General features: G+C 36.3%; 1 protein-coding gene across 1 annotated transcript; it reads left to right on the forward strand.

The window, feature by feature from the left end:
* Window positions 1-3,672: 3,672 nt before the first annotated feature.
* elmod1 (ELMO/CED-12 domain containing 1) lies at window positions 3,673-19,614 on the forward strand. The gene is made up of 11 exons (XM_053477949.1): window positions 3,673-3,732; window positions 4,163-4,218; window positions 8,394-8,539; window positions 8,645-8,673; window positions 9,898-9,995; window positions 10,490-10,619; window positions 11,331-11,464; window positions 12,112-12,180; window positions 14,736-14,786; window positions 17,569-17,702; window positions 19,304-19,614. The coding sequence occupies exons 2-11, from the start codon at window positions 4,202-4,204 to the stop codon at window positions 19,477-19,479; spliced, it is 984 nt and encodes a 327-aa protein (XP_053333924.1). The 5' UTR covers window positions 3,673-3,732; window positions 4,163-4,201; the 3' UTR covers window positions 19,480-19,614.
* Window positions 19,615-20,391: the final 777 nt, after the last annotated feature.

Consider the following 20,391-nt stretch of genomic DNA (forward strand, 5'->3'; position numbering starts at 1 on the left):
GTTGTCGTTACGTAATTACCTAATTCCATATGTGTTATTTAATAGTTTTGAAATCCCTAGTATTGACACGGTTTCCCAATTCAATAGCTGAAATAGCAGACATGGTTTCCCAATTCAAAAGTAGACTCAAGACGCATCTCTTTAATCTGGCATACACGTAACTCATCCCATAACCTCATACTCCAGTACACCTATCCTAAATGGCAACTACGCTAATTCAAATTCAAATTTTGTTTGTCACATACACAGTCATACACAGTACGATATGCAGTGAAATGCTTAGACAACTGCTCGTGACCTAAGATTAAAAGAATATGAATAGGAATAGGAAATTATTATGAAAATTAAAAATTTAAATTCTCTCCATCTGTTCTGTATTTTTCTACCCATCCCGAGGCATCTAGAGATTGTGCCAGCTTCAGTAGACAAAGGCCAACCCTGCGAGGTTTCTGAGGCATCCAGAGAAGGAGCAACTCCACCTGGATTCTGCTTTATGATGGTTGGAGCTACTGTACGCATGCTGCTCCTGTGCTTCCAGTGACCCAGACCCCATCTGCCCTCTGCACCTACTGACTCCCTGTGCTGAACTGGACTTCATGTTAATTTAAATAACTTCTGTTATATTGAACTTTCACATGCACAACACACATGATGTTATTTCTAAATGTTATCACCCAAATGAGGACGGGTTCCCTGATTGATTCTGGTTCCTCTCAAGGTTTCTTCCTATTGCCATCTCAGGGAGTTTTTCCTTGCCACCGTCGCCGTCACCCTTGGCTTGCTCATCAGAGACATTTCATTCATCATTCATTCATCTCATTATTATTTAGACACATTTTTCTCACACATACACACTTTCAAATATTTTCTTTTCTAAAGAATTCTTTCATTTTTGTGAAGCTGCTTTGAGACAATGACCATTGTTAAAAGCGCTATATAATTAAAATTGAATTGAATTGAATATTGTTGTAGAACGAAAAAAAATAAATCATTAAACAAAAACAAGGACATTTCGAAGTGACCCCAAACTTTTGAACTGTAGTGTATATATATATATATATATATATATATATATATATACAGTGGTGTGAAAAACTATTTGCCCCCTTCCTGATTTCTTATTCTTTTGCATGTTTGTCACACTTAAATGTTTCTGATCATCAAAAACCGTTAACTATTAGTCAAAGATAACATAATTGAACACAAAATGCAGTTTTTAAATGAAGATTATGTTATTAAGGGAGAAAAAAAACTCCAAATCTACATGGCCCTGTGTGAAAAAGTAATTGCCCCCCCTTGTTAAAAAATAACTTAACTGTGGTTTATCACAGTTAAAAGTTCAATTTCTGTAGTCACCCCCAGGCCTGATTACTGCCACACCTGTTTCAATCAAGAAATCACTTAAATAGGAGCTACCTGACACAGAGAAGTAGACCAAAAGCACCTCAAAAGCTAGACATTATGCCAAGATCCAAAGAAATTCAGAAAAAAATGAGAACAAAAGTAATTGAGATCTATCAGGCTGGTAAAGGTTATAAAGCCATTTCCAAAGCCTTGGGACTCCAGCGAACCACAGTGAGAGCCATTATCCACAAATGGCAAAAACATGGAACAGTGGTGAACCTTCCCAGGAGTGGCCGGCCGACCAAAATTACCCCAAGAGCACAGAGACAACTCATCCGAGACGCCACAAAAGACCCCAGGACAACATCTAAAGAACTGCAGGCCTCACTTGCCTCAATTAAGGTCAGTGTTCACGACTCCACCAAAAGAAAGAGACTGGGCAAAAACGGCCTGCATGGCAGATTTCCAAGGCGCAAACCACTTAAGCAAAAAGAACATCAAGGCTCGTCTCAATTTTGCTAAAAAAACATCTCAATGATTGCCAAGACTTTTGGGAAAATACCTTGTGGACCGACGAGACAAAAGTTTAACTTTTTGGAAGGTGCGTGTCCCGTTACATCTGGCGTAAAAGTAACACAGCATTTCAGAAAAAGAACACCATACCAACAGTAAAATATGGGGGTGGTAGTGTGATGGTCTGGGGTTGTTTTGCTGCTTCAGGACCTGGAAGGCTTGCTGTGATAGATGGAACCATGAATTCTACTGTCTACCAAAAAATCCTGAAGGAGAATGTCCGGCCATCTGTTCGTCAACTCAAGCTGAAGCGATCTTGGGTGCTGCAGCAGGACAATGACCCAAAACACACCAGCAAATCCACCTCTGAATGGCTGAAGAAAAACAAAATGAAGACTTTGGAGTGGCCCAGTCAAAGTCCTGACCTGAATCCTATTGAGATGTTGTGGCATGACCTTAAAAAGGCGGTTCATGCTAGAAAACTCTCAAATAAAGCTGAATTACAACAATTCTGCAAAGATGAGTGGGCCAAAATTCCTCCAGAGCGCTGTAAAAGACTCGTTGCAAGTTATCGCAAACACTTGATTGCAGTTATTGCTGCTAAGGGTGGCCCAATCAGTTATTAGGTTCAGGGGGCAATTACTTTTTCACACAGGGCCATGTAAGTTTGGATTTTTTTTCTCCCTAAATAATAAAAACCATCATTTAAAAACTGCATTTTGTGTTTACTTGTGTTATCTTTGACTAATAGTTAAATGTGTTTGATGATCAGAAACATTTAAGTGTGACAAACATGCAAAAGAATAAGAAATCAGGAAGGGGGCAAATAGTTTTTCACACCACTGTATATATATATATATAAGGAAATATACAGAGTCAGTTAGATTTTATACACACTTCGGAAAAAAAAACATGTATAAATATTTTATTAAAAATATGGTATATATTGATATATATATGATAATAATAATATGGCCATATTATTAATATTATATTAATATAATATACTTTTTTTCCTGAAGTGTTTATTGTCTATATATAAAAACTATTGGCTTTATATACAAAAATCTATAAAGAGAATAACATTAATATGTGCAAATATTGCTGAGAAAAGATAAATATTAGTTGATAGACTACATGTGTGCTATGAATTATTGCTACTGAAAGTGACAGCAGTGCCAAAGTGAATGGTGCAAATGCAAGTTAATGCAAATAAAGGTAAATGATAGGTAGATAAGGGCTCGGTAAATAAATATGATTGTGAAGAGTGAGTATTTTATGAGGGAGTAAACTGGGAACAGAATCATAGCCATACCCAGAACTTCCTGTTGTGTCTGACGGGTAAAGACTAGCCTGTCAGGTCTGATCCCAGAGAACATGACAGAATTAGGTGTTAACTTCTCTTCTAAATCTCTTTGAGCATCTCTGAGATGTGCTAGATAAACAAGTCTGATCCAGATGCTCTACTTTACGATTTACACGACTGGAGTAGGACTTGCTCATGGATTTGCTGTTAACATCTCTGTGCCAGATACATATGTGTGGCACAACAGGGGTCTACACAATATTGGGCAGGTGATTTTCATATTCAAGCCAAATACATTTTAGGTAATAACACTACCAGTAAAAAAGAAGAAGAAGAAGAAGATTTAACCGGGTAAACATTTACAATATTTAAGTATCTGTCTATGGTTAGTTGACAGGGAGAAAAACGCAGTAAGTTCATCTTTCTGATGAACAAACACACAGAGCTTTTTTTAATGGCGGATCAGCGCCTATAGGGGGATTAGGGCGAGCCTGTTTGCGCATGCGCGCTGCAAATCAGCCAGGGCACGCGCGTCGCATCTCATCGCATAGTAACAGGAGCTTTAAAAGGTAGGCTATTATTATTTTACATTTTTTGAATCTCGCCAACGTATTAAGTTGATTTGCGTCTTATTTATTCTAATTTTGCCTTTTCGTTAGACCTCGGTAATGCGCGAGTATGTGCGTTGTCTAATAAAATCTGAGGAAGATAGATGTTTAATGGACTGAGTGATGAGCAAACCTACAGAGATACGGTATAAACTAATATAAATGTGCATGTAATAGGGACTTGTGTTAGATGAATGGATAAACAAAGGGGCACGTCTCAATCTGACCAATCGCTTCCTCGAGAGGATGCATATTACAGCACAGTCGTGACATGTACTCTATTAACGGGGATATTAACGGAAGATGCGGTGCAGATGGACATGTACAGATCAGTGCTTTAATTATTGCAGCTTTGTTGTATTTATTTTTCTCGGCCATATCTGTTGCGCAGGTGATCCAGCGGAGGAATCTGGGACACTAAACAGTCGCCATGAAGCATTTTCTAAGGTATCAACATCCACCCTGCTGTGCTGATCCTACAGGGCTTCATTTTCTTATTCATTACTAAATGTAATTCAGTGCCAGAATCAGGGTTTCCATCATTCTGACTTGGATTTCTATACCAAGTGTGAGGAGTTGATGATATGGAAAAAATATGATGTAATTTTTATCTTCACAGATTTCCTTTTGAGTTTGCATTTTAATCCTGAAAACAAATCTCATAATAAATAAAAAAAAAAAACGGCTGACCACAATATGGGACATCATTCATAAGCTACAGAATAGTCATTTTTATGAGGGGCGTTCAGGGCAACCTGGGACTTTTGTTTGTGCAGAATAAGAGAACATAGTTATGGGTGAAAAAAACTACCTTTATTTCTCTATATAATCCCCTGCTACACTAATGCACTTATTCCAGTGTTTCACAATGTTTTCTCCGGAGGCATGATCGGATTGCCAGCTTCACATATGAAACGCTGGCCTCCCATGAACTCCTTTAATGGTCCAAACATGTGGAAATAGGTCGTACAAGGAATGTAGCAATTACTGCCACCCAAGTTCCTGTAATGTGCATGAGGCCACAGGTCCTGCAAAAACAGAAGCAAACCAGGCAGTGTTTTTCCCCCACAGTATGTTGAATAGCAAGAATGACTTGTTAAACAGGTGTGGGCTCTGCTTATTTGAAATGAAAGCCATATCCAGTTATAATGGTAGTTTTTTACTCTCATTTACATTCATGGCATTGGGCAGACACCGTTATTCAGAAGGACGTCTTGATATACATGTGAGCAGTGCAAATGTTTGAACCTGGGCACTTCTGATCAGTATTCCATCACTGTAACCTCTGAGGAAACCCTACATAAGTCCTGCTTTGACTTGAACACCCTTTGTATTTTTTGTTTGCATTTCTTTTAATGCTGACCATGATTAGTTGTGAAGAAAAGAAATATGAGCCTACAAACGGAATATAAATAATATATTTGAAATAAACGGAATAACAAAAATTATCTATTATTTCATAATTTTTTGTTACTAACATTTATTGTATGTAATTGTTACTACATTTATATAGGTTTTTATTATTAGATACATGTTGTTGTTTACTGAATAGGTTATTGGAACCGGAATAAAATCCATGAACATGAAAATCTATAATTGATTAATCATTAATACTGATAATAAAGTGCACAGTTTTTTGCAGTTTGTTTTATTTAAATACTTAGCTAGCAACAGATTCCAAACAAATTAGTCATGTAAAACAAATTAATTAAGCCCAAATAATTTAAACAACAGTAGTAGTAGTAATAATAATAATAATAATAATAATAATAATTATAGTGATAATAAATCAGTAAGGCTGTTGACAATGCTGCTTATCTCCCTGTCCTCATTTAAAATCAGGCTACTAAAAATACATTGTTTGATACTGCACATAATGTAAACTGCAAGTTAACGAGAGCTACAAAGAAATATTATGCAAAACAAATCATATCAGTCACAACAGATTAATTTAATAACTGTAATTATCAATGCTAAACAATTAGATGGAAATATGTAGATAAGTTTTATAAGTCTTCAGAAGAAAAGAGATTAAGCTTGTTAAGCGACATGACTAAAACATAAGTGATAAGAGAATCCAACTATTGAATGGACATTCAACAACATTAACTGTTAAAAAAATAAAAATAAAAATTATATATATATATATATATATATATATATATATATATATATATATATATATCAGGAAAAGATATATAATCTCAATTTTAAACAAGCTTGAGTAATGCTTTAAATGTACACTTCATTCGCCTTCCCTAATAATAAAAAAGATGGGTTTTTAATTGTACAGTACCACCCAAGAGACAAGTAAGTTAATTCAACTAGTAACTTTCTTTTCTGAGATTGTAGTATAATAGTAAAATCAAAAGTAGGGGCAGTGGGATAGTGGGACGGATAACAAAATGTTTCTTTATGAAATTTATTCATAAATTGTGAAATTATTATACTTACTTTCTCAGGACAAAGTGACTTTATGTGCAGTGACCTATTTTTGATGGCACTTCTCAGCATTACTACAAATATTCATAATTAGTTTGGCTGGTCTCTGGCCCACTTATCTCTGCATTCCAAATAAGAATCTGAAGTCATGCTTTAACACCAGAAGCGAGATTTTAAGATATAAATGCAAAAAAAAAAAAATGTGCTGTTTTTTTTTAAATGTCATTGGCCAAAACATAGTATTGGTGCTGATTTTATTTTCATGTTATACATATAATACAGAAAATATTTTTGCCAAAGAAGTTACTTCTTAAGTTTATGTAACATGGAAATGAGCAATCTTGCTTCCCTAAAAATTTTAAGTTGCTAACAAAAAGATGTTTTTAAATAAAATTGTTCAAAAAAAAAAAATCTGTAGTGTCCGTAACCATGTCAAATGCTTGCAATATCTTAACAATTTAGCATTTTAAAATAATACACTTTTTCATGTTTATGTCTTTTCATGTTTCATCTGAATGACAATTAATATCTTTCAAAGATTTAAATGCAAAAGTTACGGAGCATGAAATTGTATTTATCGAATGTGTTTCTTTGTACCTAATAAAAACATAAATGTGTATGCATATTTAAAAAAATATTTGCATGAATTGGGAGATGTAGCATTAAGTATTATGAAACATGATGTTATATGATCCTTATGTTATATTATCTGAATATGATTTACTTTTTCACTTAGATGAGACACTTTTTAGCACCAATAAAATGTTTTGGCCTCATTGATAGCATTGTCAGATTACCCTAATGATTAGATTTCTCAGTTACAGAATATTCTTGTAAAAGCTCTTTGTTTTCAAGTGGGATTATGCTGCATTCAAATTCAGGAAAAAAAAATCCCCAATAAGTAATAATAATAATAATAATAATAATAATAATAATAACAATAATCTATTTATAAAGTGCATTTTAAGATAGACTCAGGGACATTTTACAACAAACTTAACAATAAAAAATAACTTATTAAGCGAAATAAAATAATTTAAGCCACAAAGACCACATTCTACCAGACCATAAATTAAAAAAATACATAAATAAAATAAAATATAATACAAAATATTAAAAAACATCATTTTCATAGAAAAAATAACTGCTAGCAGTTAATACTATATGAACTATATGGAGATGTGACATCTCTTTCAAAGTAACTCAACTCCTTATACTTGCCCAAATTTTTCTGCTTCAAACACATCAACATCAGAAAAAAGGTTCACTTGCTGCACTTCCAGCCGCCATAGTAACAAGATATTAAAAATGTAGTTACTGTGAGAAGGGCCAAATTGTAATGGCTAGACAACTGGGTCAGGGCAACTCAAAATCTGTTGCAGCTGTTGTGGGATGTTTCCAGGTTGCAGTGGTCAGGACATACCAAAAGTGATCCAAGAAAGCAAAACTGGTGAACTGGCGAAGGTCATAGGTGGCCAAGGCGCCATGATGCACATGAGAAGTGAAGCCCATGTTGTATAATACTATCCAATATCCAAGAGCTTCCACTCAAAGAAAAAGCTTAATGCTGGTTCCAATAGAAAGGTGTCAGCACTTATAGGATATTACTGTGTATAGTAGATCAATGTATAGTATCTCACTTCTATTGTGTAGCTCTCTTTCTAGGAGCTTTTAAACAGAAACTGGAAAGATACATCATAGAAACTGGCTAATGTTCTTTCTCATAAAATGTAATTAAACCAAGTATTGCCTTTATAAAAAAACACCTTAATTACAACAACATCGCAAACACATACTACCTGTTAGGTCTTATTTCTTCAAACATCCTATCCTAATTTCCGAGACTAGTGGTGTTAGTTGAAAGAATATGTTAATCAGAACAGCATTATTGACTTATAGATTTTTCCAGGGTCTCAGAAGAAACTGATGTGACCCAGGTTCAGGCCCCTATTGCATTTTGTATCACAGTGGTTTGGTTTGTTGTCAATACTATGTAAATGTAATCTAGTTTACAATGTAATGTTTTGTGTCAGTACCATCTTATGCCACTATTGATTTTAATGAAGCCTGTAAACGGATGTGCAGATAGCTTTTTGTTGCTTTAATGTGTTGTCTTATGCCTGCTGTCTTACTTTTGGTATAACTTTCTCTCTCTCTCTCTCGCTCTCACACCATCGCAGGGTGCTAACCCAGTTCCTGGTTTTTCTGTACTGCAAATGTTTGTGGCGAGGTTTGAAGTTTATCTTCAGGAAGGTTACAGGACGATGCGAGCTGCAGCGGATCTGCTACAACAACAAGCCCGGTGCACGCCGCACCCTTAAGATCGGTAACAAATCAAATTACAGCCGCATTCATGTGTCTCACTGAACTGTGGAACCATAAAGCTGCTGCAGGTGAACAGCATATTCTAATATTTCCTATATTTTCGCAGAATCCTCACTCAAATGTTCCAAAAGTGAGGTGAGTAAAGAAGATTTTAGGACTTTGAAATTCATCACATTGTTAAAAAAGTTTGTAGTTTTTGGTGCTAGTGTTGAGGGGTAAATTTGGTATATACATCTAGTTTGAATAAAGAGAAAAAATCTCATAATGTACAGTACTGTGCAAAAGTCTTGAGCCATCCCCCGGACCCTAAAGATACAATTTAAAAGTTTCTTGTTTATGTAAAAAAACTTACTAGCAACCTCATTTTCCCCCTCTCTTCACTTCCAACCACTCATTTTTCAGCATCACCAGTATACTGTACTAATCACTAGCCTGATCACCTATCATCATCTGCACCTGTTTCTCACTGGTTCGACCTGTTTTTTAATACTTAACTGATTCATGGGGCGGCACGGTGGTGAAGCAGTTATCACTGTGTCCTTGCACCTCCAGGGTTGAGGGATCAATTTCTACCCCTGTTGAGTATGTGGAGTTTGCATGCTCTCCCAGTGCTTGTACCCTTTAGTACCCTCAACGTACTCCAGTTTCCTTCCACAGTCGAAAGACATGCAGAATAAGCTAATTATTGTTTTCAAATTCCCCGTAGTAAGTGTGTGCTTGTGTGCCCTGCAATGGATTGGCACCCAGTCCAGGGTGTACCCCACCTCATACCCTGAGTCCCCTTGGATAGGCTCTAGGCCTCTTGTGACTGTGAAGGGGATAAGCGGTACAGAGAAAGAGTGAGTAAGTGATTCATAGATTGCTCAGCAAATAAGTTTCTTATGAAACTTGTCCGGTACAGAGACTGGACTGAAAATAAGAGCCAACAACTTATTAAAAATGAGAGCCAAAAAAGTGTATCAACTGGAGGCCTAGTGAACTATTACTTATAAAAAAATACAATACTGTATGTAGAAATGAGGGGTGGATTACGACTTTTACACACTACTGATTTATAATAAAACACTTTGCATATCTCTGTTTAGACTGATCTCAGATCAGATTGCCCTAATATGATAATATGCATGCTTGATTGGCACTGATTGATCATTGGCATTCAAACAGGACTTAACAAAACCACAAATCTCCCTAACACAGTAGTGAGTGCCTGTTGTTTACTATAAGTGAAAAGTTGTGTATTCATAGAACATATAGGGAACTTAAGATTTTCTGCTCCATATTATAGGCTGCAAAAGTTCATCCTTGTTTCAAGCCCTACCAAATGCTGTAAATGCCATGTTTTGCACTCTGCTTCATCAGCTTCTGCAGAATGCTCTCAGTGCTCACCCAGATGCTGTTGAGAAGACCATAGATGACATCATGGCCCTGAAAAAGATCAACCCAGACACAAATCCACAGTAAGAACACCATTTTAAAGCCATTTTAAAAATGATAATAAAATAGACAAATGATGCAAGATGACTGGGGGCGAATTCAGTATTCAGAAATCCATCTAAAAGAAGGCAAGCCTTTCCCACAAGGTGCTACAGTATCTCTATTAATGTGTGATAGATAAGTATAAATAGCCCACAAGTTTGCTAGTTAGCTATTAGCTATACAGTATCTATTTGCTATTTAGCAAATAGTACACAGAATGGATACATTTAAGACTACAGGGGATGCCATACATTGCTTACATAACCCGAGTAGTTATGTAGTAGTCAGTTATGTAGTCTTGAAAAGACTTCTTAAAGTTATTTTATGGTCAGCATTTTTTAAATGTCAGGGAGGACCATCTCAGGCACTGCACTCTGTACTGTATATGCTATAAAATAGAAGATTATGGCTTTAGTACTGTTTGCACCCAGACATTGCAGCTCCATTATGCTCATGTGGCTGTGTTTTTACCCAGACTCGCCATCTCTCTGCAAGCGAGCCTTTTCCAGATCGTAGGCTATAGAAACCTGGTGCTAGAGGTGGAGAAGCTGCGCAGGGAGCCATATGACTGCGAAAATCCAGATCATGAGGAGATGCTTATGAAGGTTCCAATACACAATACAATATCACAGAAACTAATACAAACTATTACTGTATATCTACTTCTTATGGTTCTCATTATATCTCAACTTATTCCGCTTTAAAATACACGGACTAACTACCTGTTCCAGGGTTTTTCCACTTTTGAAGCGATGAGACATACAGTGTAGTTGAAAGTCCCAGTCCCAATGCTCTTATCTAATTATTCAGAACTAACTTTTGTATAGTATTCAATATAGACATTTAGATTAATAATTATTAATAAAATTATTACTTATCTCAAGCATAAAATTGTGTTACTCTTTTGACTGATATTTTTAAAGAATTAAATTAGTAAAAAAAAAAAACTTTAGGCTTTAAAAGACAAGATTGTCTAGACAAGACTGTCTTGAATTAAGCTTATATATATTAGAATTTAATTATAATAACAAATATTATATGTTGTTTTAGCAGTGTAGGTTTTATATCCTTCGTAGTGAGCATATAGCATATAGTGAGCAAACCTATCTAAATATAAGTGACATACCTTTCGTTAAAAATGTAAAAAGTTGCCAATAAGATTTTTTTTTCTTTTCGATGAAAACAAGTTCCATTCTTTATAGCTTTTAAAATAAGAACATATAACAAGGTAATAAATGCATTTAAGTGCTAAATGATGTATTTAATATCTTTGGCTCTATGTAAACGATCTGTGTGTTTGGTTCTCTTATGTGTAGCTGTGGAAGACTCTGCGTCCTGATTCTGCCCTTACTGGACGCATCTCTAAGCAGTGGTGTGAAATTGGCTTCCAAGGCAGTGACCCCAAAACTGACTTTAGAGGCATGGGGTTATTGGGTTTGCAGAACCTACTGTAAGTATACTGTATACTTTTGTCACAGCACAAGTATGAATGTATGTTTTTTGCCCCTCTGGTACCTATTATATTAAAACAGAAACAGGAAAGTAAATTATTTCTTGGCACTAACATAGCAAGACACATTACATGACACATAAACCTGAATTATTATAACAGCTGTGATTGGGCAATACAAACACTATAATTAAGGTTAAACACTTTTGTACAGTAATATATATTAGCATTGATGTGCAACACTAAAGGGTCACAATACCTTAATTTGAACATTGAGCTGTTAAAATCACATAATTGTTATTTCAATTATTTTATTTAACTATTTTATTTGTTTCATGTTCTATCCTGTCCAGACTTTGCTCTGTAAGATGATGGATTAATTCTTTGTTTTATAAAATGTTCCAGCTTTAACTAAAAATGCTTTTTGAAAGCACAAATTCAATGCTAGATTAGTTTGTGCATTTGTCGTTAAATGCTTTTGTCTAGCGCACTGCACACTGCTCTCCTTCTCCATCACGTGTGCAGACTCTACACAGAAATATTGCTGTAATTAGCTTCGGCGGCACCACTGCAATTAAGCTTCATCATTTATAATGCAGTTTAATCAGAGGTTGTGTGCCTTTGTCCTTTTTCATTTGTTTTAATAGGTATTTTGCTGAGCACGACAAGGCCGCTGCTCTCCAAATGTTGCACGATTCTCTGCAGCCCAAACACAGGTCAGATCCTCCTCGCTGTCACATGCTTCAGCCTCGTGTCTGCACCGTCTGCATGTATTTTGTCAATAGTTCTGTACTTTTATTTATTATACCTTTTATGCTGTATAATAAAATCAAAACAGATGAGGATGTGATAACTAAAAATTCCCAGTTCATTTAGGAAGCATTTTATATTTATGAAGCCCCCTACTGTCTGCAGGCTGAATTACAGATCATATGTTTTAAAGCCTTCCATTTCCCTGAAACGGAAAAGCTAAATATGTGATTTTATGCATTTTAAGGAAAGGATTTTCAGGAAATATAACAAATTCTATACCAGCTGTAGTGCAGCTATTTTACAGGCCATAAAGTCCCAAATAAATAAATAAGCTGTATTTGTGTGGCGGCACAGTGGCTTAGCGGTTAGCCCTGTCGCCTTACACCTTCAGGGTCTGGGTTTGATTCCTAGTTTGATTCCCGCCTTTGTGCATGGAGTTTGCATGTTCTCCCCGTGCTTGGTGGGTTTCCTCCGGGTACCCCAGTTTCCTCCCACAGTCCAAAAACATGCTGATTAGGCGAACTGGCATATTATACCCTTAGTTGGACTAACACAAACTTTAGAACGTGTACAAAGATGCAGCTGTTTGTATATATATATATATATATATATATATATTCCCCAAAAGATTTTATTATTATTTATATCATATGTAATATTAACAATTTACTGATTAAATATATTTTTAGATTGCTTACAATTTATCATTATAATTAAGTTATATTACTATCTCAGCATCCATAATAATAATGAATAGAGAATTAAATTAATCCCAGGTCCATATTTGTTGTGCTCTAGCGGGGCACAATGACTGATGGGTAAAATTGCTTGTTTACCTCCAACAAAGTGGTGATCCACTGTTTACTTCCCAGCATTCCCTACGCTGTTCACAGTCCCCTTTGAACTGAGCAGTGTCACTCACTTATGGTGAGCGAAATCACGGCTTGTAATCCTATTTAACATGGCTAAATATCCAGTGCAGGACACTTCACAGGGGAATACTAGCTGATTAAATTGCATTTAATGAAGTAGGTGTGGCCTCTATGCCTGTTATTTCTAGTAAAGGAGGTGTGGCCTTTGTGCCTGTATGTCTCAGTGATGTAGGTGTGGCCTCTGTGACTTTCACTTCTACGGAAGGAGGCATGGGCTTTGTGAGACCAAGATTAGGGGACTATTTTAGTTCACTGTTGTAAATAATTATTTGTAGTTAATTCTAAATAAAAATTATATTTATTTTACCTATTTATAATATGATTTCCAATTGTATTATTTAACTGGTTGTGAATTTTAAAAAAGAACAAATTTATTATTTTAAAAAATATGCACTATACGGCCAAAAATTTGTAGATACCTGACCCTTACGGCTTTACAAGGGTCTTTCCCCTTTGTAGCCTTAAAGTTAGAAGCACATGATTGTCTTGGATGCCTTTGTATGCTGTAACAGGGTTTCCCTTCACTAAAACAAATGGGCCCAAACCTGTTCCGTCATGAAAACCAGTCCATTTACATTTAGCAGACAGTCTTATCCAGAGCGACTTACATTTTTTTTATCTCATTACACATCTGAGCAGGTGAGGGTTAAGGGCCTTGCTCAAGGGCCCAACAATGGCAACTTGGTGGTTGTGGGGTTTGAACCTGGGATCTTCCGAACCGTAGTCCAATGCCTTAACCACTGAGCTACCCCTGGCCCTGACAGTCCATGACTGTTCTATGAAAACATGGTTTGATTAGGCTGGTGTGAAAGGAGTTGATTGGTTGTACACATCCCTGACCTCAACACTCCCAAACAGCTTTTTGATGATCTAGAATGCCAACTCTCCTCATTTAATACCAGTAAAATCCCAACAGGCACATTCCAACATCCAGTGGAAAGCCTTTCCAAAAGAGAAGAGAAGGTTCACACACTATATAAGTGTGATGGTCAGGAGGTTCACAAACACATTTTGTATTCTGAAACATCCATCAGCAGTTTTATGTTGCAGACATTATCCATACATCACCCTTTGTTCTTTCACAAAAATGTCTCAGTCTGCTGATAAATATGCACTGATATGGATGAGATTTGACAGGTTTTGCATGCTCTGTCACCACGCATCACACATATCAACACCTTCCTTTTCTGTTTTTCTCGTGTTTCTTTTCTTTTTTTTCTTTTTGTCATCGCTTTGTCATGTGCAGGAACATTTCCAAAGAGGAAGCCAGGTACTCCATCTTTTCTCTCTCAGTAAGAATTCCATTTGATCATTTTTATATGAGTCTAAATCTTTCTGTATCTCTTTCTCTTCTCTTCTCTATCTCTTAATCTCACCTCACCGTTAACACAAAGGCATTATGCTCCATTGTAGCAGTGGTTAGTAACAGCGAATGCTTTCTCCTTTTGCCTGTCTCTTTCTTGTGCTGTGTATATGTTGTTTTTTGCATTTGGATGAATTCTATTGTGGATTTATGAAGGGTTTATTAAAGGATATGGCCTTGTGGACATGCATGAGTCCTGTTTAACATTTCTGTTTGTCCACAGTAAGATGAGCAAAGCTGAATGGGAGAAGCAGAAATTCGACAAAGCTATCGGGTGAGTGCAACTCATCATTGCAACAGTGTTTTCGCAAGAGTTCTGCTTTGCTGTAAATCCTGCAGACTGCACAGTAGCTGTTAGCACTCTTTCTCTATCCTCGAGGCTTTGTGTGAGGATTTAGAGTGCGGCACTGCAGCCTGTCATCAGCTTTCAACATTCATTAGCACTCGTGAACACCATGGAGGCTGTGCGACACATACATGTAAACACACACACACACACACATGCAGACACGCATGCACACTCACATACTGTAAATAGACATCATGTTGGCAGCTATTTTCAAGAGAAGTCAAAAATGATTATAGATGAATTTTTATAAAAGTCATAAATTCAAATTTCAAATAATAATTATATAAAATTTTAAAACATAGTATGGGCATTAAAAATAATCAGAATAAAAAACAAGATATATATTTTTTCAAATAAATGTATTATGGCACCACAAACTCACTTAATGTAGTATGTTTAAAAAACAAGAATGCATTTTTATAATCAAGCACATACTGTATGAGTAGTCTAGAAACAGACATAAATTAAATTATTACTTATCAAATAACTCACTTTTATTACTGTAAGTGTTATGTATCAAAATGGAGGTTTAAAGGTATAGGAAAGACGTGTGATCAAACCTTCGACTGGTCATTGGGAATATTGATGATCACCGATTGGGTATTTAGGAGAATTTTGGGTAATAAATGTATTTATACTGTATGTGCAGCTTATTCAGTCTATGTATACTTTTACATAGAAAAATCCTCAGTGTTAATTCAACACTTCCTACTGGACTCATATAAACACTGCTGGGTATTAACTCTAGGTGTTAATTCAACAGTGGGGAATTTGCTGTGTAGTGTAGTGTGGTGACAGGATTCAACTTGTTCTCTCAATAAACACCCGCTCTCTTTAAACAGCAGATACTGTATAATGTTCTATTGAACTCAATTGAGAATCAAAAGAAAATTAGGGAAATGGTTTTGCAGTCTAGGGACAATCACAATTTTTATTTCAAAATTGGAGTATAGTGATGTGTGGTACAGTACTGTATGTGTGTCTTTTAACCAGACATTGCATAAACACTGTCCAGGGAAAAATCTGTAGAGGCTTAACCATCACACTCATTAGTGCTGTTTTAAACACCAAGCCTACTGAAAACCTTTGGTGTGCAGAGTGCGTTCCAATTCACGTTCCAATGAATTGGAACGCACTCTGCCCACCAAGCTTTCTCACTTGATATAACTGTCTGACCTCACTAATGCTCTTGTGGATGAATGGGCAAATCCCCACCACCATTAATGAAAAAAACTACATTTACGTATTTGGCAGACACCCTCATTTGGAGTGACTTACATCTTTTTTTTTTTTTTTTTTAAATCTCATTATACATCTAAATAGTTAAGGGCCTTGCTTAAGGGCCCAACAGGGACAGCTTAGTGGTCATGGGATTTGAACCTGGGACCTTCCAAACTGTAGTCCAATGCCTTAACCACCAAGCTTACCCCTAAATCGCTAGCAAGTCCTTTCAAAAGACCAAGACTATTAAAAGAGCTAAGGGTGGACCAACTTTATGTTAATGTTCGTGGTTTTGGAATAGTGGGATATTGGTGTATTGATCAAACTTTGGCCATATAGGACACAGACAAAAAAAATCCCACACTCATATGATTTTACTCTGCCATTATAGCTGTCTGATTTGTACTGATCTTTTTATTCATAAACGAGTTGGCTTTTTGATTCCGCTCTTTTGGGTGAACTTTGTGTGAACCAACTCACTCATCTGACAGTCTAAAAAGTTTTTTTCCTTTTTTTAAAAAGCATTTGAAATAAGGATCATGTGATGTTGTCAATGGAAAAATATAAATATTATACATTGTCTGGCCAAAAATGAGTCGCACACTTAGATTTTATTCGACGCCTTTGGCTTTCATTTCAGCACACAATGTGATGGCGAGTTCATGTGTCAAAATGATTCTTCATTCTCCCAGAAACACAAAATTTTAGTTCTGGAATATGGCCGTGCCATCAGGGTAAGAAAAACTCTATTGACGTGATATCCTGGTCATTCAGTACATTCAGGCCACCAGCTGATTTTATTGCTACATAACATTGCTGAGTCTAGACCTGACCAACTGAAGTAACCCCAAATCATAACACTGTACAGCTGTGTACTGTACAGTGGGCACTATGCATGATGGGTGCATTACTTCATGGGAATTCCTTCTTAACCTGACCAAATAAGCCTTTTCCATTGCTTCAAAATCCTATCTATATGGTCCCTCACAAATTAAACCCTTGTTTTGATTAGTCTCACTAACAAGTTCTCATCACTAGTGATGGGTCGTTCATGAATGCTTCGTTTTGTACTGGAAACAGAAATGAGTAGTTACCTCTTAAGTCTTTTGGTCCAAATTGTTTCTGTCGCTACTCATCACATTGTGTATATGGAAAAGCTCTTACTTTCACTATTAACATAGCTGTGGTTTTTCCTGTTGATTTTTTAACATGTAACTTCACCAATTGTTTAAGTGATCTTCAGTCATGATTTTTTTCTGATCACATTTCTTTCACAAAGTTGATGGTTTAACATAATACATCCAAGTCTTGATAATGTGTTAAGGAGTTCTTATCCCAGTTTGATCAATTTCAAATCTCCATAGTTGTTTTCTTTACTTGATGCAGCCCAATGATGCAATAAGTGACTCTTCTAAAAAGTAGATTAGCTCCATAGGTAGCAAATACCTAAGATTAACTCGAGGTCTTGTGATATGTTGTAACACAGATACTCCTTTGCCATTGTTGGCATCAACATCACGGACCTGGCCTACTCCTTGCTGGTGAGCGGATCTCTGAAGACTCATCTGTACAACGTGGCACCTGAGATGCCCAGCCTGATGCACTTCCAGCAGACCTTCTGTACGTCTCAAAATTCACCCTACACTGGACTGAGATTAGAATATAGAATAATCCTTTAATAATACAGTAGAATAACATTTATGAGCATCTATGAGAGGGAACCCTACATCAATAAGACCAAAGCCGAATTTATATCATAAAACCATCCACCACTAGCTTTTCTTCTTTTCTTTTCCTTTTTGACCTAATTCATCTATTAGCATAAAGTACTAATCCACTATAAAACAGTTTAGTAAAATTAGATAAGCTAGTTATGACTACAGTTACATCCAACAATGACATTAGCATTTATCTTAGATACCAGAATATTTTTAGAACATCAATTATTTAACAGGTTCTATCAGGGTTATACTGTAAGATCTAAGAAAAAGAATTGGTAAAAAAAAAAAAAATTCCTTAACATTATTAAGAAAGAAAAACGTAACCGAGATACCACAAAATTGAAACTCCTCCATCCTATAGGCTTCACTTTTATCGCTGACACTAATCATGTGAAACATACGTCTTCATAAAGAATAGTTATGAAGACATACACTTAAGAGCGTTAAGAGGTATGTGTTCGTTTATATAACTGGTTTTGTTCTAATATGAGGGTAAGTCAAAAATTATCCACACTCTGGCCGTAGATTTTTTTTTTATTAACTTTTAGAAAAGACAAATACATCATTCTTTCGTAACCTTCTTGCTTTCCAATATACTTCCGTATGTCAACAAGCTTTCATATACCTTCATTAAAAAATGTTTTAGGCTGAGCTACATCCAAGAATGCACCGCTGTCTTTACTTCTTCACCAGAAGTGAATCTTCGTCTTCGTAGGGCTGCTTTCAGGGGACCAATCAGGTGAGAGTACAGTGGAGCAAGATTAGGACTATAGGAAGAATGCTTTAACACCTCAAACCAAAGTTTTTGCAGTGTCGACAGTGTGGGCAGAAGTGTGCGGACGTGCATTGTTATGCAAAATCACAACGCGTATAGTGTTAGCAGTCCTCTGTGTTTAATCCGAAGTTTAGTCTTTAGCCCTTCCATAAGCATCTCACTGTAATGAGCACTGTTGATTGTTGAGCCTTTTTCCTGATAATGTTCCAATATTGGCCCTTTAAAAATCTGTAAGCATCAATTTTCCAGCTGATGGTTGACTTGGTCGGCATTTGACGATGTTTCTATTCCATAATCTGCCGTTTTTCATCAGTAATGTCTTTCTTAACAGACATTTTAATTTCTTAGAGTTTCGGTCAAAATTTAGTTTGCAGATATCCAAATGCCTTTGTTTATGCTCTTCCTTGTATTTGCTTTGGCACCAATATAACCGGAGTGTGGATCATTTTTGACTCCCCTTCGTATTTTGTTTCTATAGTAACAGAGTAAAACATGGTATAGTAGACGTTCTATACAAGGTTTATTAGCTTTATTATTGTTAACAAAGAAATGTGTAATAATAATGACACATTCATATAGTATATTATTTATGAAAGGAATCGTTAACATCAGTGGCCCTTAACACTTAATACCTTTCCGCTTAAGGGGAAATCTTCAAACAAGAGGATATTTAGTTCATTCTTAGATGTGTCATTTATTATTATAATTATTTTCTCTCTCTTCAGGTTATCTGATGCAGGAGTTTCACCGGTTCTGGGTCGAGGAGGATCCATGTGACATCATGGAATTCAACCGAGTGCGCACCAAGTTCCACAGGCGCATCCTGAAGCAGCTGAAAAATCCCGACATGGCACTGTGCCCCCATTTTACCGCCTCTGACCTTCACTTGGTTAACCTGTAGCTCCTCACCTCATCCCTCACCTCTGACCTCGTCCTATGCTTCATTATGTCTAAGCTTTCTATCATTACTGCCAACTAGATGGAATTGTTCTTGTTCTCTCTCTCTCTCTCTCTCTCTCTCACACACACACACACACACACACACACACACACACACACACACACACACACACACACAAAGTCAGTATTTATGGCTGTGCTGCGCACACTGTTAGTCATGTAGTAAGCTCACATCACCAGCATCACTCAAGACCACGGTGATTGTACATGTGCACAACATGATCTCTACTCAATATAACACACCCTCATCCACTTCCTTTTGCAAGTCGGATGTACGTAGTGCGCCGGCATTCTAAACACAAGGGTTTTAAAGGTGATCAGATAATGTGAACGTACTGTAGGCTGCTTATGATGATGATGGAGCGCCATCCAAATGGACGCAGTAAGGGAAAGTCATTGAGGGTTTGTTAGAACAGTATTGGAGCACAGCCTGTTGCAGAAACATCTGTTTCCTTTGCACTGACACTGATATTTATCGCTTGCTTTTCTTGTTAGGAAAAATCCACCCTAAATAACTTGCATATTAATCTTGATGATTAATGGGATCTTGAACAGCATTGAAAATGTACTACATTAACCACAATACTACTTGACTAAACGATCCTACGGATGTGGTAGGTTTTGGTTCTTGCTTCATCTCGAGTTAGGAAGAGCAATGCAGTAGTTCCTTAGTCCTTTTGTCTGTCGAGTATACTTTGAACAGTATTACGTTGTTTTATTGACAGCAGTATTATTATATATAAAATACAGAAAATAATGTAAATGCAGATAACCCTGGCTCCCTTTTCTTTTTGCTACCAACCTTGCTAACATTCTTGGGTTCTATGGTGCTATGTCTTAACAAAAGTTTGCA

Source organism: Clarias gariepinus, chromosome 19 (genome assembly GCF_024256425.1).
Source record: "Clarias gariepinus isolate MV-2021 ecotype Netherlands chromosome 19, CGAR_prim_01v2, whole genome shotgun sequence".
NCBI classification, from domain to species: Eukaryota; Metazoa; Chordata; class Actinopteri; order Siluriformes; family Clariidae; genus Clarias; species Clarias gariepinus.